This window comes from Carassius gibelio, chromosome B3 (genome assembly GCF_023724105.1).
Source record: "Carassius gibelio isolate Cgi1373 ecotype wild population from Czech Republic chromosome B3, carGib1.2-hapl.c, whole genome shotgun sequence".
NCBI lineage: Eukaryota > Metazoa > Chordata > Actinopteri > Cypriniformes > Cyprinidae > Carassius > Carassius gibelio.
The window spans coordinates 18,811,919-18,838,951 of record NC_068398.1 but is presented as its reverse complement, the minus strand read 5'-3'; the positions used below and the strand labels follow the sequence as shown (position 1 = coordinate 18,838,951).

Sequence of the window (27,033 nt, the reverse complement as noted above, 5' to 3'; positions counted from 1 at the left end):
CCCTCTAATAAGAATGATTGAGAAGCTCCGGTATCTCTCAGGATCCTCACAGAAACTTTTCCTTCTTGACCTGGCAGAGACACAATGCCGTTATTAAGAAATGGAGCATACTCTGTATAATTATCCCTTACATCTACCTGTGTTGAGATCCCCTTCCTAATCTCAGAGTTCTGTTGATAAGCATGACTCTCCAGTGGTTCAATTCCAACCAATCCAACTGGCTTAGCAGATTTCTTTAACGAGTTACATTCAGAGATTTTATGCCCAACTTTGTGACAGTAAAAACAGATCACCGTACCTTTCTTATCTGATGAAAAATTCTGACTCACAGGGGGCACCCTTGACACAGTGTTTGATGTACTCACTGGAGGTGTCCACCGATTCTGAAATGACTTTCTACTCTGATCGCTTGAAACTCTATCAGGAAAAGAAACTCTGTGAGTAAGAACAAATTCATCAGCCAACACAGCTGCATTAGCTAATGTAAGGGCCTTCTGTTCATTCAGATAAGTAGACACAGACACTGGTACACAGTTTTTAAATTCTTCCACAAGAATTAACTCCCTCAACTGGTTCAAGGTTTCCACTTTCCGAGACTGACACCACCTGGTAAACGCAATATCTTTTTCGCGAGCGAATTCAACATACGTTTGTTTCTCAAGTTTCTTATAGCTACGAAAACGTTGGCGATAAGCCTCTGGTACTAACTCATACGCTCTCAAAATGGCTGTTTTTACTTGTTGAAAATCTACACTCTTTTCTTCAGAAAGAGAAGAAAACACTTCTTGAGCTTTCCCCGTCAGAACACACTGCAGAAGCAAAGTCCAGACTTCTTCTGGCCATTTTAGAGAAGAAGCAACTCTTTCAAAATGGGCAAAATACTTGTCAACATCACGTTCACAGAATGGAGGAACCATCTTAATGTTTCGACCAACATCAAAAGAAGAGTGCACAAACTGAACAGATTTAGAAGCTTCAACTTTCCTAACTTCCAATTCAAGTTCTAACTTCTTCATCTCATACTGCCTATGTTCACGTTCACTCTCACGTGCATACTCTAACTTTTTCAGCTCCAATTGTGTACGTTCACGCTCCTGTTCAAGCTCTAATTTTTTTAACTGAATCCGGTTTTCCCATTCCCTATCTTTTAATGCTTGAGTACCTTCTAACGATAGTCTCTCAGTTTCAAACTGTGTTTGTTTCTCTGTGAACATGACATCTCTCTCCATAAGTGGATATTCTCCTACATCCAGAATTCCTTTGGCTATCAACTGGCTTTTAACAGCCCTCAACAAATCCTCCTTGCGTTTCTTATCATTACTATTCAAAATGAGTGCATGACTCTCTGCGATTTCTAAAAGTTGTTCTTTGGTGCACCTATCTAGAAATTTATCAGAAAGTTCTACATTCAATTCCTCAGTGGACGTCATTTTGAACAAGCATACGATTAACACAATGAAGATTGTCAATAAATTGACTACAATAGCCCAAATAATTCTAACAAAACCTCCCAACGAAAAGTGTCAGAAAACAACCTAGCTCAATCCACTATAACACTAGAAACACTATAAAAGATCAAGTGAATAATTAAACAAGAAAAAAAAAATCCTGTTTCTACCATTCAACTTAATCACACAGACCTTAAAGTTACTGCAACCATTTCAGTGTTATAAAGAGGACAAATCAATGCACATTTGTAATAGGAATGTGTAAAACCCTGCATAACCACTCAATGCAGTGCTAATTTACTCACAGTAAACAACAATCGGTCTTACTCACTAGGCCACAACAGCTGTTTCAAACTTATTTACGAATCACATCAGCTGCTATTGTCCCCAAGATTTTCATGTAAACAAATCAAATTGTATTTAACTAGTCTACACAAACATCCACTTCCTATATAAAATGGCAAAATGAACATAACCACACGTACGCGAAAACACGCTCTCTTTATAATCAAATTAAGCAAAACCAAGGGAGAAAAATGTACTCACCAGGATTTCCATTGGCTTTTACATCTCCGATATGCCTGCCTGTTGAAACTAACTAACCTAGCTAGTCTTCAAAGGACTGCCGGGCTCGAGGCGACTTGAAACGCTGAACCTCGTAACAACCGTTCTCCAAATGAGATCAGCTGCGCGAGAAGCGTACCCCCACCCAGGATTTCCTTCCGAAAACTCCAAAATAAAATGCAAAACAAAATCAACAAAACAACAAATAGTGTTCCGATGGAAGGGCCGCTCACGCGCAACCCAGCTGAAACACACTGTCTAACCGGAGTGAAAGCCAATTCTCACAAGAAATCCTGAAGAGACTAAAAAAAAGAGTCCCTCAGAAACAAATGTTCAAAATCCGGACGAGACTCCCATTTTTATGTTACGGCTGGCTCCCAAACCGCAACATAAAGGAGGCCAACAACAAATGCTTTAACAATAAACCAAATTTATTGTCAAACAATTAAACAAACAAAATAAACTGACGTCTAGGGGAAAAACAACACGCGCGTGTGGTTATTAAATAAACAAACAATATCTGACACTAACAATAACAATGAGAAAATGATATATATATGAGCAAAATATGTATTAAATAAAAGAATGGGAGAAATGAGAGAGGGAGTTCACTTGGAGGTGCACTGATCTTTATACTAATACTGATTGGGGATTGAATACACCTGTTGCCCAACTAACGTCTGCACTGTGTAGCAGAGCCAGCAGGGGGCAAACAGGCAGGCGTAACACTCATCCAAAAACAAACTAAAGCATATTCAGTTATCAGACACGACTGGAACTTCAAATGGGACTGGCTTCTATGATCAGATGAAACTAAAAATGAGCTTTTTATCAGTAAACACTCAAGATGGGTTTGGTGAAAACAGGGATAAAAAGTACCCCATGTGTAAATTGAAATATACAGCTGTAATTTTCATGTTGTGGGCCTATATTTCTGCTGGAGGTCCTGGACATCTTGTTTAGACACATGGCATTATGGATTCTATTAAATACCAACAGATAAAAAAATCAAAAAGTGACTGACTCTGTTAGAAATCTTGTAATGGGCCATGTTTGGATCATTCAACCGTACAATAATCCGAACACAAACCTCAAAAACAACACCGAAATGGGTCACTGAGCTCAAAACCAAGCTTCTGCTATAGCCATTCCAGTCCTCTGACCTGAACCCTACACAAAATGAGAGCAGTGAACTGAAGAGGAGAAGCTGGGAATCTGAAGGGTCTGGAGTGATTCTGGATGAAGGAATGGTCTCTGATCTCTTGTCAGGTGTTCTCTAACCTCATCAGGCAATATAGGAGACAGTTTTGAGCTGTTAAACTGGCAAATGGAGGTTTAAAAAATAATTCAATAAAAGGGTGTCCTTAATTGTGGCCAATGTGTATTAAAGAAAAACATTTATTTCATAATGATATTTCCCCCCATTTTAAATTCTTATTATCCAATGAAAGGATACATTTTTGTGAATTTTTCAAATAAAATTTTAAAAGGATTAACAATGCAGATGAATTTTCACAACCTTATTTGATCATATTTGCCAAGGGTGCCAATATTTGTGGGCATGACTGTACATACAACCAGCTGTTACTTCTGATCCATTATTATTTTTTTTAATTTAAAAGAAACAAGGAATTTTTTTTACTTTCAGCATAGGATGCAAATCATCTTAGAAGCAGAAAGGATCTTACAACAAAGATAACTCTTTCTTCAGTGGACATTTAAACTAATGTTTTATTGTGAATATTAGACTGAGCTGAAGAATGAACTTTGTATAAGATGCAGGTGTCAATCACTCAGTTCATCTCTCTCATAATATAACACAATAAGCTGTTCACTTGAGTGAAGCAGACCAACAATCCTTTGTTAGTTCTGAAGTGACTTTTCTGTTTAGTTATATATGTTATCTGTTAAACTGTCAACATGAGATTAAAATGATAATTTTAAGATTTTAAGATAACAAAAACTTCTAAGGAACAAAATACTTTAAACATTTTGGTCCCACTTTATATTAGGTGGCCTTAACTACTATGTACTTACATAAAAATAAGTACAATGTACTTATTGTGTTCATATTGTATTGTAAAACACTTTTGCTGCTATTGAGGTGGGATGGGGTAAGGTTAGGGAGAGGGTTGGAGGTATGGGTAAGTTTAAGGGTGGGTTAAGGTGTAAAGTATGGGTCAACAGTGTAATTATAAATGTAATTACATAAATTAAATACAGATGTAATTACATAGTTTTTTTTTAAACAAGTGCAATGTAAAAACATGTATGTACACAATATGTACATTGTACTAAATTATTAATTAAAATGTAAGTACATAGTAGTTAAGGCCACTTAATATAAAAAGGGTCCAACATTTTTAGTGTCATTCAGGGAATTCTTGGAATATCAGTTTGCAGTTTTTGATAGTTATTAAATTATATATTGATTTTACTTCTAAAAGCTGTATAACTCATAATTTTGTGAAAAAAAAAACAAAAAACAATTAATTTGAGTGTTTATGGTGGCAACACCACACAAGCAGAGGGAGCCCTCACCTGAATACTGACTGTTCACGATCCCTCTGCTTCTACTGTCATTTCCTGTTTGCCACTATTTAATATGAGTCAGCGTTCACACATTGCGAAGTATTGCCAGTTTACCTGCCTTACCAAGCGTTTTCCCATTGATTATTCTGACTGCCTGTTTGTGTATGATTATGCCTGTTAGCAAATTCTTGATTCTTGGATTGCCCCGTTGGATTTACTGCCTGTTTGGACTGATGTTTGTGTTTGACCCATTCGCCTGCTTACTCGTCTCTGCCTTTTGGGTACCCCTTGTGTATGTTGAAAGATCAGACTGCCATTACAGTACTGACTCTCTGCCTGGTTTAACGACTCTGTCTCTAAGATCTTTCCCTAATAAACTTTTACAACTGGATTCTAATACTACTTCAGCCTCCTTGTTACAATGGTGCATGATTAAATTTCAAGTTCAAGTCCAAATATGCTTGCAGAGTGTTTTATACCAAGTAATTCTTAAATGTTTGATGCAAAATGTATAAAATATCAAGGTTATTGTTAAACACCAAATGTCAGAGAGGATCTAAGCATAGGGTTATTTTAACAGTTTCAACCAAGAGCTCAGAGGTTTGATCTGACTGTATCACCAGGAAACACTGTGCTTTTGGTTGGAAGCATCTATCCGATCTAGGGGTGCTCCGATCACGATCTGCCGATCGTTAATGCGCATCTCGTCAGTAAAGCCGGTTCCCTAATCAGCGGTTAATTCCATCAGGTGCGTGATTTCACATAGAGCAGCTGTTACTACACAGAGCTGTTGTTAACTGAGAAGATGCGCAAATCCACTTCGTTTTCAGCGTTTATTGGCGCATCTTCTCGGTTAACAACTGTCCTTATCATTGTTGTGCATTATTGTCATTGAATAAATATTATTAAGCCCTAATTTTACTTCTTTGTATAAGATATAAAAACTCCAAAATATTTACATATGATGGCAGTGTTTGTCACGCTTTAGTGTAGTCTAAATGGGCATGTAATAAATACAGAATTTAACAGTCTCTTTTTGATTATTTTACTGTATGAAAACTGTAGTTTTTTTATTTCTCAGACAACCATGATGGAAGATGTATACGTCTACATATTCCAGGATGACAAAGATAAGATTCATCCGACTCAAACTGTGAAAGAGTGACTCAGGGAGCATGAAAAATTATTTTCATTCATGAATTAGTCACCACAGTCCTGACCTTCAACCCACTGAAAGCTTTAGGATGTGCTGGAGTAGAAAAATAACACATCTACATCTATCTACATGTATCAAACATAGACGTTAAGTCAAGTCTATTCACCTTTATTTATATAGTGTTTTAAACAAAGAAAAACAGTGTGTCAATAATGCAAAATGACAGTTAACATGACTGAATTATTTTGGGATAACTTAAAAATACTCTTTATTTATTAAAATTTATTAAAAGATTTTGCACAAAATACTTATATTTAAACTGGTAGCACTTTATTTTACAGTCCTCTTCCTCATGTACATACTATGTACTTATTATAGTAGTTACAATAACTATGTAATAACTAGGTACTAACCCTGAACCTACCCCTAAACCTAACCCTACCTCATAGTTACCTTGTATTACCAGAACTTTCTTAGATAAATACACTGTAAGTACACTATAAGTACACGTTAGTACACGTACTGTAAAATAAAGTGCAACCTTTAAACTATATCAAAGAGAAAGGAAGCTGTGCACCCAAGCAAATAATGTGGAACCAGTGGCCAGAATTAAGTTAAGATTAAATCAACAACAACAAAAGTATCCATGTTTTACTGGGGTTTATGAAGTGAAATGTTTCACTGTGGCCACCCCCATGCACACTGATACATGCTTCCTCAAAAACTCCTTGTGCTTTTCACACAGCAGCACAATTTCCTTCTGCTGCAGGTTCTTCTAAAGAATATTTTCACCAATTTATTGAAACTACTCAAGTTTCTGTCTGTGTGTGATGTTTCTAATAGTGTAATTGAGAATAAACTTCAATGATTAGGTTTTGAGTGAATCTGTTGTTTGACAGGAAAGATGATGTGGAAAAAATGCATTAAAATACACACACTGCTAAAAGTTTCGCCAGTAAACATACTGTTTTTCATTAAAACAGTGCATCCTGGGTAATATGAATCATTTTCGAGAAGGTAGCCTGCTGCTATATATCGTAAATTAACAACGTTCAAAGTCGACATTTAGCGGCTGTGTTTCAAATCACACCCTACACCAGTGCCGTTGCTAGCCATTTTGGTGCCCTAAGCATAATTCCTTTATGATGCCCACCACCCTGACCCCAAGAAAGAAAAAAAAAACGTTTGTTTTTGCCAGTTTAACTTTTTATTATCAAACATAACTCAATACCAATAACAAACAATAGCAGCATCGCAGTATAAAACTTAAGAACACTAAAAAGAGAAAGTAAAATCTTCACAGCTTTGCTGACTTTGTAAACAGTCAACAGAATAGCAAAAAATAATCCAGACTTTTTTTTTTTTTTTTGCAAATTCAATGTCACTTTGAATAAACTAAATTAAATAATCATCAATAAGTACTAGGGCTGTCACTTTTGTGAAAAAAATCATTTTCAATTTTTAAGACATAAGTGTCCATTGAATCGATTGTAAAAACGATTTTCCATGTCAAAAAAAAGACGTTTCCTTTTTTCAACGTCAAATAACGGACGAACATAAAGAGACAGCTGCAACACTCAAGTCAGCAATATTTCTTATTTATTGACATGAAGTTTCGTGCAGAATAACAAAAATATATATGCAGAGGGGACGGCTGCCATAACAAAAGAAAAACATCACTGCAGGCTTCAACCCGGATGCATTTATGATTTAGGCAATTAAAAAATCTCCAAGATTATTTTAAATAATGATTTAATCCATTTCAAACAACGGTTTAAAAAAAAGAAACTTCAAATGGACTTGAGAACAGGCCATGTGTTTTTTTTTTTTTTTTATTGAACGTAACCGACACTTAGGCTAGGCGGCACTAGGCAGGCATAATGAAATGCGCAAAAAACTAGGGCCATTACAAATTAATTGGACAGAAAAAAAGTCGATCAAAATTTTCGGGGTCCAGAGAAGAGCGTTTTTTATTCACTATTTGTCCAGCTGTAGAGAAGACGCGCTCCGACCACACTGATGTCCCAGCAATTATTAAATATCTTTCTTGATCCCCCTTGTTATATATACATGGCTAAAATGTGCTTAATATTTCTATAGGCTAATGAAATAATTCCGGCATTTAAAAAAAAAAAAATTAATTAGGCTATTTTTGGTGCCCCTCAGCACTTGGTGCCCTATGCACAGTGCGTGATGCGCGTGTTGGGAGCGGCGGCGCTGCCCTACACCCTCATTCACTATTCCCTACATGAGTTTACTAATATAGTCCACCTGACAGAGAGAATGAAAACTACTGTAATGAGTGAATTCAGACACTAATCAACAGCTGCTGTTAACGAGTAGAATCACTGAAGAGAAACAAGACAAACACAAGAACTACAACTGACTTCAGCCACAGATGAAATCAACTGAAGATTTAAACAATCAACAAACACCTTTACCAGCTTCACTTATTACTAACCAGACTGACTTTATTTCTATCAGATCAGAGATCAGAGTTCAAAAGATCTTATTGAGAATTACAGAGATTTAGATGATATTGTTACGGTTTCGTTTGATGTCACCAATGTGGAGATCAGTGTTTGCTTTAGTTGGCCTCCTGATCCTCGACTTTTTTACTTTAAATTTGGTTTTATTGCTATATTTGTATCTATAGTACATCTGTTACAGCAATATTATATTGGTCAATAAGGTCAAGTGATTATGGCTGTTTCTGTCAGGCATTATCTAGACTAACTTAAAGTGTTGCTATAGTAATCAAATAATAATTTGGTGTTGAAATATGTGAGTGAATTACACATTTTTTTGTTCCTTCAATTTTATAAGATTGAACAGTAATGTGATAACCAAAACATATGGATTAAACAACAGTTTGAGTTTAAATATTTTGGGCAGCAGTATCCGCAACACTCAAAGAGAGCAATCAACAATCAGCATATGAATCTCAACAATGGTGACAATCAAAAGGTCAATGATGCATGTTGGGAACCAGCACAGTATAAAACTCATCCATGACTCCCATCATGCATTGCGACATGAATAAATTATGCCCCTGAAATGTTCACTTATTTTCTTGAATTCTTGTGCTTATAATTTTGCTTTTGTCTTAAGTTTTAGTAGCATGTTTTTTTTGATGTTCAGAACTTATCTGTTTATTTATTTTGTTGATTGTCACCATTGTTGTGATTCATACGCTGATTATTGATGTTTCTGTGTAAATTTCAGCAAAGGTTTTTTTTTTATCAGTGAAATTTTCTTAACAGTCTTTCATAACTTAAGGCTCAAAATTTCTTATTATGCTGTAGTACCAATATTCAATAAGAGAAGGGACACGGGATTGGATCAGATCAGAAATAAGAGAGTGTTTGTTCTTGTCAATCTATAAACAACAATACCAGATTTCTTTCGTCTGTTGACTTTTTTTTTGCTACAACAAATTCCAAAGATGCATTGTTATACAGCATGTAAAAAACAAATACAAAAAAAACTTAGCTGTTGAAAAGTCACTTTCAAGAGCCAAACTAAAGTAAACACTGATCTCCATCATGGTACTGAAAAAAACACCTAAACCTATTTAACTATCAATAAGATCTTCTGTAGACATCTGACAGAAATAAAGTCAGTCTGTTCAGTAATTTGAATCTGGTGAAGCTGTTTTAGGAGTTGTTTTATCAGATCTTGAGAGATTTGATGAATTATTTTATTTCAATTGATTTCATCTAAGGCTGTGGCTGAAGCCAGTTGTAGATCTTGTGTTTCTCTTTCCTTCCGTGATTCTGTTTGTTAATAGCAGGTGTTCATAACTAATGCTTAATCTTCAATTAATCACAGAATTATCTCATTAACTTCACTAATTCAGATCTACTCAAACACTCTGTAGTATGCACACATTATAAGTGTTCATTTAAAACAGGATTTTGTTGTGGAGTTTAAACGGTTAAAGATTTAAGATGAAGAAAAAACAGCATGAAACATAATTAAACAGTAATAAACAGTAATTAATTTACAGGAAACAAACTGTCGAAAAACAGTTATTTACTGGCACCCCTGCTGCCAATAAATAACTGTTTTTCTACAGTTTGTTGCCGTTAAGTCAAGAAAAAAAATGTAAATGTCAGATTTACCAAATGAAAAAAAAAAAAAAGTTAATTTAATTAAATTATTTGTGAACATCCATAGGAAAAAAAATGTATGTAATACTCGACTGTATTAATGTGTGTTTGCACAAGAGAGATCTGTTAGTTTAATGTAGTTTTGTGGTTCACCATTGTGTTGGAGAGTAGAGCCTGTGCTTCAGTCAATGATGAGCCACAAACACTGATCTTCTGCTGCTTTACAGTATGTAAAGACAGTAAATGTGGAGTTGCTGATACAGTGGTGAGCTCTGTGTTAAGTTCTTCAGCACATACATGTGTGCTTTAGCTGACAATGAGCTGCAGTGATTTGAGTAAAAGTCATGCATTTAGTTTCTTTTTTCCTACTACACATTAAGTGTTTGCATTTTTATATTAAGAAGTATTCCTTCTCAGTGGACTCAAATGAAATAAGTTCATAGGAATGCTAGCTTTTAAACTCGAACTGTTTGAAGCAGTGGGAGTGGAGTTAATTTCCATGGTAAAATTTACGGTAAAATACTGTAAAAAAATAAGAGTGGTAAATTAATGGTTAAGAGCTGTAAATTAACAGTACTTTACTGGCACACCTGCTGCCAGTAAATTACTGTTATTTAACAGCACAATTTTTTTACAGTGCACAATAAATGTAATAGTATTCACAACATGCAGAAAATTTCACAATGTTGTCTCAGTACAAAAAGGTGAATCTTCATATCAGGTTTCTCCACTTAACATTGTTGTACTGTATATTATTGCCATTTAACATTTATTATAAAGTCTATTATAATGTGTGTTTGTGTGTGTGTGTGTGTGTGTGTGTGTGTGTGTGTGTGTGTGTGTGTGTGTGCATGCAGTTTTTTAAGATATAAAACTGCATGTAAAATAATGGCTGAAGATGAGGGCAATTTATGTAATAGTTTAGTGTAGTGTATATGGTCATGTAATAAATAAAGATTTTATTCTGCTCTTTTTTGATTATTTTACTGTATTAAGTCTCAAGGTGAAAAATTATGACAGAGAAAATCTATTGCACATTATAGATGCACTATTGTGATCATTAATTTACAGATGCTTCTGAGCTTTTTGTAATGGGTTGAAATAATGTGCCCCAGCTAGACCCGTAATACACAGACAGACAGTCCATAACAAAAACAAAGACCCTGTTATCAGAGCACACACATTTATCTGACTTTAGGATCAGTAACTTTAGGATCACTAGATTTTCATGCTGATTATTCAGTGCCAAAGAAAAACAAAGAAACAAATAAATAAGTATATGATACATACAGAAAATATTATAAACCATAAATAATATTCTGCACTATAAATGTTTGTTGAGGACAGCTTTAAGAATTTGGTTTTAGTACTTTAATCTGACTGAAAAAAGCTGCCCTATTGAAAAACTAAAACAAAACACTTAACGCTCAACTTGCATACATTCCTGTTTGAGATGAGAACATAATTACATTGCGCAAAGTTTTAAAAAAAATTCAGCATGGTCATCAAAATTTAAAATGGTGTGATCACATTGCAAGACATTTTTTTAAATACATTAAGTGGCCAAAAAAAGTGTCCATTTGGATTTAAAGCAAATACTTAAGATTTTAGGATTTAATTGTTTTTGCAGCAATATGTTTCTGGTATGTTGTTGACAACAGTTGTCTTGATACAGTGTTTAGCTTTTTATTTCTCAGACAATCATGTTGGAAGACGTACCCATGCACATTTTCCAGGATGACATGATTCATCAAACTCAAACAATGAAAGAGTGATTCAGGGAGCACAAGAAATCATTTTCATACATGAACTGGTCAACACAGAGTCTTGATCTTAACCCCATTGAAAGCTTTAGGATGTGCTGGAGTAGAAAAACAACACAATCTAAACATGTATCAAACATAAACGTTAACATGGCTGAATTATTTTGCAATTACTTATACTCTGTGCTTTACTGAAATTACATCTTATTAACACAAAATAGTTATATTGAAATTATATGAATAAGAAAGGAAACAAAGTGTGCAGAACCAGTGGCCAGAATTCAACTGATTAAATTAACAACAACAAAAATGTCAGTGTTTGTAACTTTTCATTGTTTCATTTAACATTGTTGCACATTAATTTAATATCTATTATAAAACCCTTCTTTTTCTCTTTGTTTGTGTATAAGATCTAAAAACTTGGTAACACTTTATAATACATTTCATTAATAAATAATTAACAAATATTATGTTAACTAATCATTACTTAATATGTATATTCACATATCTAGAATTATGAGATAATGTGCTTGTTAACTAATGAACACATTAAACATTTCCAAATGATTAACATATAGATATTTTAATGAAAAGTTTAACTTTAACCATAACACACCTCAATAACAGAAAAAGTGTGTGCATTAACAAAAGCTTTTAATCTATGTATACCATCTGTTAAAATCATTTGCTGATTTTAAAATGTGCAGGATCATTATAATTTAATTTTATATTCAATTAATTAGTCTTTAGCGTTTAGTAACGTTTTATTAATGAAAGTTATTATAAAGTGTTAGACAGAATTTAATCTGCATATTTTAAATATTTTACTGTATGAAGTCTTCAGGTGAAAAATTATGAAGATAATTTATTTATGTTGCACAATATAGATGTACTATTGTGATCATTAATTTACAGATGCGTCTGAGCTTTTTGTAATGAGTTGAAATACTGTGCCCCAGCTAGACCCGTAATACACAGACAGACAGTCCATAAAAAAAACGAAGACCTTGCTTCAGAGCACACACATTTATCTGACTTTAGGATCAGTGATTGCAACATTTTCATAATGACTTCTCTATGCCGTTATTTAGTAATATGCCTGAAATAGCAAGTAAAAAAAAAAATGTGGGTTTACTTAAAAAAAAAAAAAAATATATATATATAGAATTTTGGATTTAATTATTTTTGCAGTGATAAGTTTCTGGTATGTTGTATGTTTGACAACAATTCTCTTAACACTAACTGATACTCCCAATGTCAAAGATAGCTTAAGCATGCAATATTTAAAATATATCTGCTTAAACTATGTGAATGCATACTGTGAACCCAAACTAATTATGTGCAACCAGGGTCCATCATTCGACTGAGCAAAAATCCAACAAAAGTATCCATATTTAATTGGGGTTTTTGAAGTGAAATGTTTCACTGTGGCCACTCCACACTGTAAAAACTAAAGGTGCCTCAGGTATCCTTTTGAGTACTACAGGAACCTTAAAATGTATTTTAAGTTCCTCAAAGCTCTTTTTTCTCATAATATGGTTACTGGAGGGAATAATATGAACCCATTATAGTCTTTGCAGTTTGTGTAGGAACTCATGGGATCCTACTTTGTTCCCAGTTCTGAGGTTCTGGAGTCACCCTTTCATTACACGGAGACCTCAAGGTGCTCTGGAGGTTCCTGGAGGAACTCACATTTTAAAAAAGGGTTACTGTAAGCTCTGTTAACATTAAATTGGTTCCTGGAAGATCTCACTTGTAAAAGCCAGCATCTGGAAGAACCCAGAGATTCATGTGACAAAATTTTTATTTCACTGATTATTATTAGGGCCCGAGCACCGAGGTGCGAGGACCCTCTTGTATCTGCTTTGTTTATTATTATTATTATTAGGGCCCGAGCCAATGGGCGCAGGGCCCTATTGTTCCCCTAAGGATTATTCTTCTTATTAGGGCTCAAGCCTGGAGGGCGAGAGCCCTATTGTTTTCCTTAGGATTATTTGTTATTATTAGGGCTCAAGCCTGGAGGGCGAGAGCCCTATTGTTTTCCTTAGGATTATTTGTTATTATTATTATTATTAGGGCTCAAGCCCAAAGGGCGAGAGGCCTATTGTTTTCCTTAGGATTATTTTTAGGGCTCAAGCCCAAAGGGCGAGAGGCCTATTGTTTTCCTTAGGATTATTTTTTATTATTATTATTATTATTATTATTATTATTATTATTTTTTTCCAACGTCTCGGGGGCTTTTGGGGCCCTTAACGTGCTTAAAAAGTCTTGAAAATTGGCACACAGATTGGAACCTGCGGCCATTAGGGCCGGGCAGAGACTGATACACGGGCGTGGCACAGGGGCTCTACAGCGCCCCCTGGAATATGGAGGGCCATATATCATACATTCTTGCTCGTAGACGAATGAAACTCGGTACACATATAAATCTCATCAATCCAAACAACTTTTGTATTGCATATCATAGGCTCCGCCCAACAGGAAGTTGGCTATTTAGGGTTTAGTATTCAAATTTTTCGTCAAAGTTGTGGGGGCTTTTGGGGTCCTTAACATACTCAAAAACTCTTGAAAATTTGCGCACACTTTGGAATCTGTGGCCTTTAGGAGCCTGCAGAGGCTGGGACCCGGGCGTGGCACAGGGGCTCTACGGCGCCCCCTGGAACACAGTCAGAAATGTTGATGTATAGCTCACACATACTTGCACATATTCATATGAAACTCAGTACACATATAGATCTCATCGTGCCGAACAACTTTCGTATTGCATGTCATAGGCTCCACCCAAAAGGAAGTCAGCTATTTAGAGTTATGTAAAAAGCGCATGCTCTGGAATTTGAAACACTTGTCATAGGTTTTTTTCTCGATTGCCGCCAAACTTGGTCAACATGATCTCAAGACACTGGGGATGAAAAATTGCCAGGGGATTTTTGATATCTCGAACGGTTTGCTCGTGGCGAGGCGTTGAAATTATGGCGAGAAATGAGAAACAGGAAGTGTCTAATACCGTCCACATACATTTCCTGATTTTAATCAAACTTCATCAGATTATTCGTTGTATGATGTCGATCGCATATATGTGACTATTAGGAGTCAAAGTTATAGCGCCACCAACTGGTAGAAGGAAGTGTGTCATTTTCAAAATGATTTGAATTCAGCATCTTATTATTACTCGATTTGCTTCAAACTTCATCAGAATAATGTTAAAACACAGCCGATATAAATCTGCAAGGGGGATATTGATATCTAAAAAATTGTTGGCGTGGCAACATGTCAAACTGGAATACTTCTCAGGTGATTTTGAGGCAAATACCATACTTAGAATTTCACAAAACTCTGAACACACATCAGTATTTCTGATAGGAACTTAAATTGTGAATGGATTTTGGATAGCTTGAATGGTTTTGCCGTGGTGATTTTTTTAAATGACCTTACAAAGGGAATCATTATTGTATTTTTAAATTGCAGCTTCCAAACACGTCAAAGAATTTTTTCATACAGATGAAAAAGTCATTCTGAGGAAATATGCATAGTTTCAAGACTTTACAACACTGTATGGATAACAGAAAATTAAAAAACTCTCAGACATCTCATCTCACTTTGTCCCTCTGTTTGAGTATGTGTGCTTCAGACTTCCATTGTCTGAGAGAAATTGCGCCCCTACAGGTTCAATTCCCGAACTTTTACTTTCACTTTTAAATCGGTTAAAATACAAACAAATACTTAGATTTAATTCACACTGACAAGCTAAACCAACATATCTGATTATTACCGGTTCAGGGCTCATGGATAAATTATTTCTGGCCAGAGATACGTGAGAAATAGGAGAGATGAATCACCGCTGTGACCACGAGCGTCTGGAGTAAAGAGCTCAGAGAAAACGAATTTATTCCTGTTTTAAAGCTTTTAAAAATAAATTATTACAGCGATATCACACAATCAACCAATTAGAACACACCAAGAGCTAAATTCAGATGTTTTTGAACTGTTTGTGTGAAAATGAAATATTTGTGGCTGCCTATCTGAAATCACGCCTCCGATCAGCGCGTACAGTGTCCAGCTCAAAACAAACGAATTTATTCTTGTTTAAGAGCTTTTTTAAATAAAATATTACCACAAATGCACACAATAAACCCATTGTAACACTACAAGAGCTAAATGCAGGTGTTTGTGACCTGTTTAAGTGTGCAAGACTATTTGAAAGCGCGACTGGCAGAATAACATATCTCTCGAGCTGCAGGATTCTGGCTTTCGTCGTACGAACGAACACATAACGGACAAGATTATTTCAAAACACATAATAGCTTGGCGAATATAAACGAAAACAGCCACGTGAACATAAACTGGATCTACTGGATTTGAATATTAAAGTGACCACATTTACCACTTGCTTCTGTCTTCAATTTTAATCTATATAAAAAAGGAAACTCATTCGACTTGGCTGCTTTTTTAATGTGTGCGTATTTATTTATTTACCTTTTTATACATTTTGTATAATTTCATAGTTTGTGTATTACAATTATGAAAACAAAAATAAATTTAGCCACTCACATAGAAATAGCTTAGGCCTTATCCTTTTTCTGTCAGTTTTAGGGATTTTTAAAAATCCTAAAAAAAAACTTATTTGTGCTGCAAATAATAATTTCAAACTCATTTGATACTGACCTATGACATCCTGTGACATTATATTTATTTGAATTTACATAATCTCATAGATGTAACAGTAAATCTGTTCAGCTCACAGATCAATACTAAGCTGTAATGCAAGCAGAACTTTCACAAATGCTTATGAGTCATTTAAGAATTTGATAACACTGTAAAATAATGTCTAATTTGTTAACATTAGCAAATTCATTGATAACACTTTATAATAACTGCACTCATTAGTAAATAGTCAGTTCATGCTTTATAAAGCCTTGTCCCAATATTAATAGTCAGTAGTAAGCAGTTTATAAATACAGCTATAAATAGCTTGTCCTTGGTTTATAAGCACATTTATTAAAAAGGAGAGTAAAGGGTCAGTTATCTTCCTATGAAAAATAAAAGATAAAAATAAACAAACAACAACACAGATTGATACAGAACAGAAAAATAAATTTTATTGTGGATTTATGATAAAATCAGCCTGTAAATGAATTCATACTCCTCCTCATACTACTCCATACTCCTTTTTCAACATGATGCCAATATACTGAGATGTTAAATTGTGAATGGGTTTAGGATAGCTTAAATGGTGTTGCCATAGAGATTTATTAAAGTAACATAAAAAATACAATAGTTATTTTACTATATCTTTAACATTTTTCATTCTAACTCTTCATAATTTTTTATATAAGTAGAAGTCCTCATTTGAAGGAAGCACAGTAAGTTTCATAGCTTTATCATTTTCAAGAGCCAGCATAAAATTAAAACTATCATAACTTATAAATCAAGCTTGCAATTCTTAGTACCTATAATGGCCACCAGAGGGAGCTATAGGATTACTTTTAAATAATTATTGGAGAAACGAGTATGATTTAAATAATTTATAGAAATCTTTCAAATAAAATAATATGTATTTTAGGAATTTTACTGATAAAATGACCCTCACTTAATTAGAATAACAAGCTGAAGTATTGTGAACTGTATATTAAGAATAATTCTTAATAGGCTTTATGGACAGATACGTTTTAAGTGACTCTTGAAGGTTCAGCACCACATCCTCTTTTACCACTGTTTAAAGAATTAATCTTACAGAACAGGTGTGAATGAATTTTGGATAGCTTGAATGGTTTTGTCGTGGTGATTTTTTGAAATAATAGTAAAAAAGGAACCAGTAAAAAAAAGTGCAGCTTCTAAACACTTCAAAAAAATGTACACATAGAAGACAAGTCATTCTGAGGAAATATGCATAGTTTCATGAATATACAACATTATATGGATGACAGAAAATTAAAAAACATACATCTGATGTCACTCTGTCCCTCTGTCACTGTGTGTGTGTGTTTGTGTGTGTTTTAAGTGAATTAGGTGTGAAACTATCAGTGAGCATTTAGTCTCCAGCGCCAACATTTTACAGAACTGCCACTTTCCTGGAGTCTCAGAATTACAATGTGTCAGGTTCTGAGAGATCTAAGATTCCAAAAAATTATTTAATTAGAATACCATGAAGTATTGTGAAATACTATATATTAAGACTTTATATATAGGCTTAATGAACAGATTAGAGTGACTCGTGAAGGACCAGCACCACCTTCTCTTGTTCGATGGTTTGAGGAATATATCTTCCAGAATCTGGGATTAAGATTTAGGAGCTCATTTTTATTGCACCTCCTTTCCTGAAAGTCTGTCTTGCAGAATTGACTAAAAATTAATCTTCACATTAATTCCTAATTCTTTTGCAATTCTTTTGTCAGTTCTTCTTGACCTGTTTTTCTCTTCCAGCTTTCCTGGACTATTGTATAGCACTCATAAATGATTAAATAAAAAATAATGGTAGTTATTAAGATTGATATGGTTTGGAATTGGTAAAATGTGCTTGGAAAAAAATCACAATAAAACAATGTTTTAATGTTTAAGTTTGGAATATTAACTGACATGAATGAATGCTATATAAATATTGTTCATGTTAACATAATGTTTATAAATGAAATCTTATTGTAAAGTGTTACTAAAGTTATATATATATATATATATATATATATATATATTGTTCTGTGAATGTGATTTTAAAGTCTAGATGATTCGGATTAACCCTTTAACTGCCATATCAAGTTCAAGTTCTAGTTCAAGTTCAATTTATTTGTATAGCGCATTTACAACAGCCTCCTGGCTGACCAAAGTGCTTTAACATAAGAGCAAGAATATTACACATACATAAAAATAGACCAGACAAAAAATTTAAAACCACCCATTTCAAAATGTAGCATAACACAGTAGTCAGTACACTAAGGAAAATAAAAAAGTTTTTAGCAAAGATTTAAAAATAGACAAGGAAGGGGCCAGTCTGATCTCTAAAGGCAGGGTATTCCAGAGTCGTGGCCCAGCCACTGCAAATGCACGCTCCCCTCTACGCTCCCCTCTATCCTTTAAAACCTCACTGCCAGAGGGATATTGTGAATGCATGTGCCCGCTGGGCACAGTTTACCTGATGCCACCGGGGTGGTGATGGCATTGGTGGCTTGAGCCCGCCATCGCTGCTTGCAGCTATATTTTATTATTATTATTATTATTATTTTTTTTTTCCAACGTCTCGGGGGCTTTTGGGGCCCTTAACGTGCTTAAAAAGTCTTGAAAATTGGCACACAGATTGGAACCTGCGGCCATTAGGGCCGGGCAGAGACTGATACACGGGCGTGGCACAGGGGCTCTACAGCGCCCCCTGGAATATGGAGGGCCATATATCATACATTCTTGCTCGTAGACGTATGAAACTCGGTACACATATAAATCTCATCAATCCAAACAACTTTTGTATTGCATATCATAGGCTCCGCCCAACAGGAAGTTGGCTATTTAGGGTTTAGTATTAAAATTTTTCGTCAAAGTTGTGGGGGCTTTTGGGGTCCTTAACATACTCAAAAACTCTTGAAAATTTGCGCACACTTTGGAATCTGTGGCCTTTAGGAGCCTGCAGAGGCTGGGACCCGGGCGTGGCACAGGGGCTCTACGGCGCCCCCTGGAACACAGTCAGAAATGTTGATGTATAGCTCACACATACTTGCACATATTCATATGAAACTCAGTACACATATAGATCTCATCGTGCCAAACAACTTTCGTATTGCATGTCATAGGCTCCGCCCATCAGGAAGTCAGCTATTTAGAGTTATGTAAAAAGCGCATGCTCTGGAATTTGAAATACTTGTCATAGGTTTTTTTCTCGATTGCCGCCAAACTCGGTCAACATGATCTCAAGACACTGGGGATGAAAAATTGCCAGGGGATTTTTGATATCTCGAACGGTTTGCTCGTGGCGAGGCGTTGAAATTATGGCGAGAAATGAGAAACAGGAAGTGTCTAATACCGTCCACATACATTTCCTGATTTTAATCAAACTTCATCAGATTATTCGTTGTATGATGTCGATCGCATATATGTGACTATTAGGAGTCAAAGTTATAGCGCCACCAACTGGCAGAAGGAAGTGTGTCATTTTCAAAATGATTTGAATTCAGCATCTTATTATTACTCGATTTGCTTCAAACTTCATCAGAATAATGTTAAAACACAGCCGATATAAATCTGCAAGGGGGATATTGATATCTAAAAAATTGTTGGCGTGGCAACATGTCAAACTGGAATACTTCTCAGGTGATTTTGAGGCAAATAACATACTTAGAATTTCACAAAACTCTGAACACACATCAGTATTTCTGATAGGAACTTAAATTGTGAATGGATTTTGGATAGCTTGAATGGTTTTGCCGTGGTGATTTTTTTAAATGACCTTACAAAGGGAATCATTATTGTATTTTTAAATTGCAGCTTCCAAACACGTCAAAGAATTTTTTCATACAGATGAAAAAGTCATTCTGAGGAAATATGCATAGTTTAACGACTTTACAACACTGTATGGATAACAGAAAATTAAAAAACTGTCAGACATCTCATCTCACTCTGTCCCTCTGTTTGAGTGTATGTGCTTCAGACTTCCATTGTCTGAGAGAAATTGCGCCCCTACAGGTTCAATTCCCGAACTTTTACTTTCACTTTTAAATCGGTTAAAAATACAAATAAATACTTAGATTTAATTCACACTGACAAGCTAAACCAACATATCTGATTATTACCGGTTCAGGGCTCATGGATAAATTATTTCTGGCCAGAGATACGTGAGAAATAGGAGAGATGAATCACCGCTGTGATCACGAGCGTCTGGAGTAAAGAGCTCAGAGAAAACGAATTTATTCCTGTTTTAAAGCTTTTAAAAATAAATTATTACAGCGATATCACACAATCAACCAATTAGAACACACCAAGAGCTAAATTCAGATGTTTTTGAACTGTTTGTGTGAAAATGAAATATTTGTGGCTGCCTATCTGAAATCACTGCCTCCGATCAGCGCGCACAGTGTCACAAGTTCAAAACAAACGAATTTATTCTTGTTTAAGAGCTTTTTAAAATAAATTATTGCCATAAATGCACACAATACACCCATTATAACACAACACGAGCTAAATGCAGGTGTTTGTGACCCGTTTAAGTGTGCAAGACTATTTGAAAGCGCGACTGGCAGAATAACATATATCTCTCGAGCTGCAGGATTCTGCCTTTCGTCGTAAAAACGAACACATCACGGACAAGATTATTTCAAAATACATAATAGCTTGGCTAATATAAACGAAAACAGCCACGTGAACATAAACTGTTGAGAAATAAATCTGAAGTGGATCTACTGGATTTTAATGTTAAGTGACCGCATATACCAGCTGCTTCTGTCTTCAATTTTAATCTATATAAAAAATTAAACTCATTCATCTTGGCTGCTTTTTTTTTAATGTGTGTACGTATTTATTTATTATTTTGCTCTAACAAGACTTAATCTATATTTAATTAAATCAATTAATTTTATATTACATTTGATTTGTCCATTTCTGCATCTAAACGCCTAAAAACCTAAAACATGCTCTATTATACTATTGTTAGCAATTTCTTTATCGTCCAATTTATCTGGTGTACACACTTTTATTTTCATAATAAACTTGTTTGTTAGATTATACACAGTTACAGTGGTCTATAATAAATATTAACAGGTTTTATTCAAGCTGTTTAGAATGATTGCCATAGGCTTAACTATGAATATAAATTTAACAAATAAATTTAGCCACTCACATAGAAATCTTGGGCCTTATCCTTTTCTGACAGTTTTAGGGATTTTTAAAAATCCTAAAAAACCTTATTTGTGCTGCAAATAATAATTTCAAATTAATTTGATACTGACTTCTGACATCCTGTGACATGATATTTATTTGAATTTACATAATCTCATGGATGTAACAGTAAATCTGTTCAGCTCACAGATCAAGACTAAGCTGTAATGCAAGCAGAACTTTCACAAATGCTTGTAGGTCAATAAATCATTACAAAACACTTACAAATCATTTAAGGGATTTGATAACACTGTAAAATAATGTCTAATTTGTTAACATTAGCAAATGCATTGATAACACTTTATAATAACTGCACTCATTAGTAAATAGTCAGTTCATGCTTTATAAAGCCTTGTCCCAATATTAATAGTCAGTAGTAAGCAGTTTATAAATACAGCTATAAATAGCTCATTTATTAAAAAGGAGAGTAAAGGGTCAGTTATCTTCCTATGAAAAATAAAACAATAAAAATAAACAAACAACAACACAGATTGATACAGAACTCAGAAATGTTATTGTGGATTTATGATAAACTCAGCCTGTAAATGAATTCATTCTCCTCCAAGAAGACACAAGTAGTTCACACCAAACTGTTTTTACATGAAGTCATATACTGAAGATGTTAAATTTCGAATGGGTTTAGGATACCTTAAATGGTGTGGCCATAGCGATTTATTAATTGAACATAAAATAATACAATAGTTATTTTACTATATCTTTAAAATTTTTAATTCCAACTCTTCATAATTATTTATATAAGTAGAAGTCATCATTTGAAGGAAGCACAGTAAGTTTCATAGCTTTATCATTTTCAAGAGCCAGCATAAAATTAAAACTATCATAACATATAAATCAAGCTTGCAATTCTTAGTACCAATAATGGCCACCAGATGGAGCTATAGGATCACTTTTAAATAATTATTGTAGAAACAAGTATGATTTAAATCATTTATAGAAATCTTTCAAAGAAAAATAATATGTATTTTATGTATTTTACTGATAAAATGACCCTCCCTTAATTAGAATAACAAGCTGAAGTATTGTGAACCGTATATTAAGAATAATTCTTTATAGGCTTTATGGACAGATACGTTTTTGAGTGACTCTTGAAGGATCAGCACCACATCATCTTTTACCAGTTTAAAGAATGTATCTTACAGTACAGGTGCGGATGAATTTTGAATGGCTTGAATGGTTTTGTCGTGGTGATTTTTTGAAATAACAGTAAAAAGTAACCAGTAAATGTCTTTTATTTTTTTTAAGTGCAGCTTCTAAACACTTCAAAAAAATGTACACAGAGAAGACAAGTCATTCTGAGGAAATATGTTTCATGACTATACAACACTATATGGATGATAGAAAATTAAAAAACTATCATACATCTGATGTCACTCTGTCCCTCTGTCACTGTGGGTAATGTGTGTGTGTGTGTGTGTATGTGTGTGTGTGTGTGTGTGTGTTAAGTGAATTAGGTGTGAAACTATCAGGGAGCATTTAGTCTCCAGTGCCAACATTTTACAGAACTGCCACTTTCCTGGAGTCTCAGAATTACAATGTGTCATGTTCTGAGAGATCTAAGATTCCAAAAAATTATTTAATTAGAATACCATGAAGTATTGTGAAATACTATATATTAAGACTTTATATATAGGCTTTATGAACAGATTAGAGTGACTCGTGAAGGACCAGCACCACCTCCTCTTGTCCGATGGTTTGAGGAATATATTTTCCTGAATCCGGAATTAAGATTTAGGAGCTCATTTTTATTCCACCTCCTTTCCTGAAAGTCTGTCTTGCAAAATTGACTAAAAATTAATCTTCACATTAATTCCTAATTATTTTGCAATTCTTTTTGTCAGTTCTTCTTAACCTGTTTTTTTCTTCTTCTTTTCTGACCTCATGACCCTGTCAGCATTTTTGTACAATGGTCAAGTCTTAATTTATCCATTTCTGTATTGCATTTGTGTTTGATATTTCTCATGGGTATTTCATAATTTTCGACTTTGAGTTAAAACAGTTTGAGTTAAAACTCTTTTTTAGCGCATTTCATCTGTAAAAGAAAACATGCCTAATAATTCTGCACACATGAATATAAGGAGTTTTTCTCTTCCAGCTTTCCTGGACTATTGTATAGCACTCATAAATGATTAAATAAAAAATAATGGTAGTTATTAAGATTGATATGGTTTGGAATTGGTAAAATGTGCTTGGAAAAAAATCACAATAAAACAATGTTTTAATGTTTAAATTTGGAATATTAACTGACATGAATGAATGCTATATAAATATTATTCATGTTAACATAATGTTTATAAATGAAATCTTATTGTAAAGTGTTACTAAAGTTATATATATATATATATATATATATATATATATATATATATATATATATATAGTTCTGTGAATGTGATTTTAAAGTCTAGATGATTCGGATTAACCCTTTAACTGCCATATCCCTTAAAACTTCACTGCCAGAGGGATATTGTGAATGCATGTGCCCGCTGGGCACAGTTTACCTGATGCCACCGGGGTGGCGATGGCATTGGTGGCTTGAGCCCGCCATCGCTGCTTGCAGCTATATTTATTATTTATTATTATTATTTTTCTTCAAGGTTTCGGGGGCTTTTGGGGCCCTTAACATGCTTAAAAAGTCTTGAAAATTGGCACACACATTGGAACCTGCGGCCATTAGGGCCGGGCAGAGACTGATACACGGGCGTGGCACAGGGGCTCTACAGCGCCCCCTGGAATGCTGAGGGCCATATATCATACATACTTGCACGTAGACGCACAAAACTCGGTACACATATAGAACTCATCAATACAAACAACTTTCGAATTGCATATCATAGGCTCCGCCCAACAGGAAGTTGGCTATTTGGGGTTAATTATTCATATTTGTCGTCAAAGTTGTGGGGGCTTTTGGGGTCCTTAACATACTCAAAAACTCTTGAAAGTTTGCGCACACTTTGGAATCTGTGGCCTTAAGGAGCCTGCAGAGGCTGGGACCTGGGCGTGGCACAGGGACTCTACAGCGCCCCCTGGAACACAGTCATAAATGTTGATGTATAGCTCACACATACTTGCACGTATTAATATGAAACTCAGTACACATATAGATCTCATCGTGCCGAACAACTTGCGTATTGCATGTTATAGGCTCCGCCCAACAGGAAGTCAGCTATTTAGAGTTATGTAAAAAGCGTATGCTCTGGAATTTGAAATACTTGTCATAGGTTTTTTACTCGATTGCCGCCAAACTCGGTCAACATGATCTCAAGACAATGGGGATGAAAAATTGCCAGGGGATTTTTGATATCTCAAACGGTTTGCTCGTGGCGAGGCGTTGAAATTATGGCGAGAAATGAGAAACAGGAAGTGTCCAATACCATCCACATACATTTCCTGATTTTAATCAAACTTCATCAGATTATTCATTGTATGATGTCGATCGCATATATGTGTCAAAGTTATAGCGCCACCAACTGGCAGCAGGAAGTGTGTCATTTTCAAAATGCTTTGTATTCAGCATCTTATTTTTACTCGATTTGCTTCAAACTTCATCAGAATAATGTTAAAACACAGACTATATTAATCTGCTAGGGGGATATTGATATCTAAAAATATTGTTGCCGTGGCAACATGTCAAACTTGAATACTTCTCAGGTGATTTTAAGGCATATAACATACTTAGAATTTCATGAAATTCAGAACACATATCAGTATTTATGATAACTAGACACTGGCAAAAGTTCATAAGAGGGCGTGGAAGAGGCACTCTATAGCGCCACCTTTTGTCAATAGTGGGGGGGTTAGTTTTAGCTACAGACACCAAACTCGGTACAAAAATTGTTCTTATCAAGACGGACAACTATCTAATTCACAGTCATCAGCTACGATCAACAGGAAGTCAGCTATTTTGATTTGAATGTGGATTTTTTTTTACATTTAGCTGTGAATTAATGCATACTGCTCAGAGGAGAGTAACACTATACACACCAAACTTTGTCTACATGATGCCAAAACATTTTAAACAACTTAAATTGCCAAAGGATTTTGGATAGCTTGAACGGTTTTGTCGTGGTGATTTTTTTAAATGACAGTAAAAATGGAATTATTAATTGTCCTGCATTTTTAAATTCCAAACACTTCAAAACCTTTTTTCATACAAAAAAAAAAAAGTCATTCTGAGTAAATATGTATAGTTTCACGACTTTACAACACTGTATGGATAACAGAAAATTAAAAAACTGTCAGACATCTCATCTCACTCTGTCCCTCTGTTTGAGTATTATGTGCTGAGACTTACATTGTCTGAGAGAAAATGCGCCCCTACAGGTTCAATTCCTTAAAGGGAAATTCGACTGAAAGGGAGGAGACTCTCTTTTAGTTTCATTTTTAAATCGGTTAAAATACAAAATAATACTTGGATTTAATTCACACTGACAAGCTAAACCAACATATATGATTATTACCGGGTCAGGGCTCATTAATAATTGATGTGTGGTCAGTGATACGTGAGAAACACGAGAGATGAATCGCCGCTCTGAGCATGAGCGTGTGGAATGACGAGCTCAGAAAAACGAGTTTATTTTTGTTTTATAGCTTTAACAAATAAAATATTAAAGCGATATCACACAATTCACCAATTAGAACACACCAAGAGCTAAATTCAGATGTTTTTGAACTGTTTGTGTGAAAATGAAATATTCGCGGCTGCCTATCTGAAATCACCGCCTCCGATCAGCGCTTACAGTGTCACAAGTTCAAAACAAACGAATTTATTCTTGTTTAAGAGCTTTTTCAAATAAAATCTTGCCATAAATGCACACAATACACCCATTATAACACAAGAGCTAAATGCAGGTGTTTGTGACCCGTTTAAGTGTACAAGACTATTTGAAAACGCGACTGGCAGAATATCTCTCGAGCTGCAGGATTCTGCCTTTCGTCGTACGAACGAACACATCCAGGACAAGATTATTTCAAAATACATAATAGCTTGGCGAATATAAACGAAAACAGCCACGTGGACATAAACTGTTAAGAAATAAATCTGAAGTGGATCTACTGGATTTGAATATTAAGTGACCGCATATACCAGCTGCTTCTGTCTTCAATTTTAATCTCAACCTGTCCTCCAACCAATACGTTTGAATAGGTCGTTTGTCCAAATCCCTGAAATACGACCCAGCAGAGCGTATACTACAATTGCGCCCCTATAGGTAAAAGGTCGTTTTCATATTAATGTTTTGTACTCTTTTATTTGCCCTCTGGTTTGCGTTTCGTGTAGCTCAGTTAGTAGATTATTGCGTTATACCTTGATATGTAATCATGCTATCATGGGTTCGATCCCAGGGAACAGACGTGCGCGAAAATGTATATGCTCAAAAATCATAATTTAGCATGATTTCTGTGAGGGTTAGGTTTAGGGGTGTGGTTAGGTGTGGTCATTCGAACGAATAAGCAACCTACAGTAGTAAAATATGTAGGAAATACTGTGAGATCGGTGTAAAACGCCCACACATTGCATTTAAATAAACGTGCGTTTTGATTGGTAATGACGTTATACGTCAATTCATGATGACAGACGCAACGCGAGACTG

At 34.9% G+C, this 27,033-nt stretch overlaps 2 gene segments (V, D, J or C); both read right to left on the bottom strand.

Moving 5' to 3' along the window:
• LOC127952942 (Ig mu chain C region membrane-bound form-like) overlaps positions 1–27,033 on the bottom strand; it is a 371,759-nt gene that overhangs the window by 10,015 nt on the left and 334,711 nt on the right. The window contains 1 exon segment of the C gene segment in view: positions 10,926–10,935. Coding sequence covers positions 10,926–10,935 — 10 coding nt within the window.
• The window catches only part of LOC127952940 (Ig mu chain C region membrane-bound form-like), a 210,593-nt gene that overhangs the window by 11,057 nt on the left and 172,503 nt on the right, over positions 1–27,033 (bottom strand).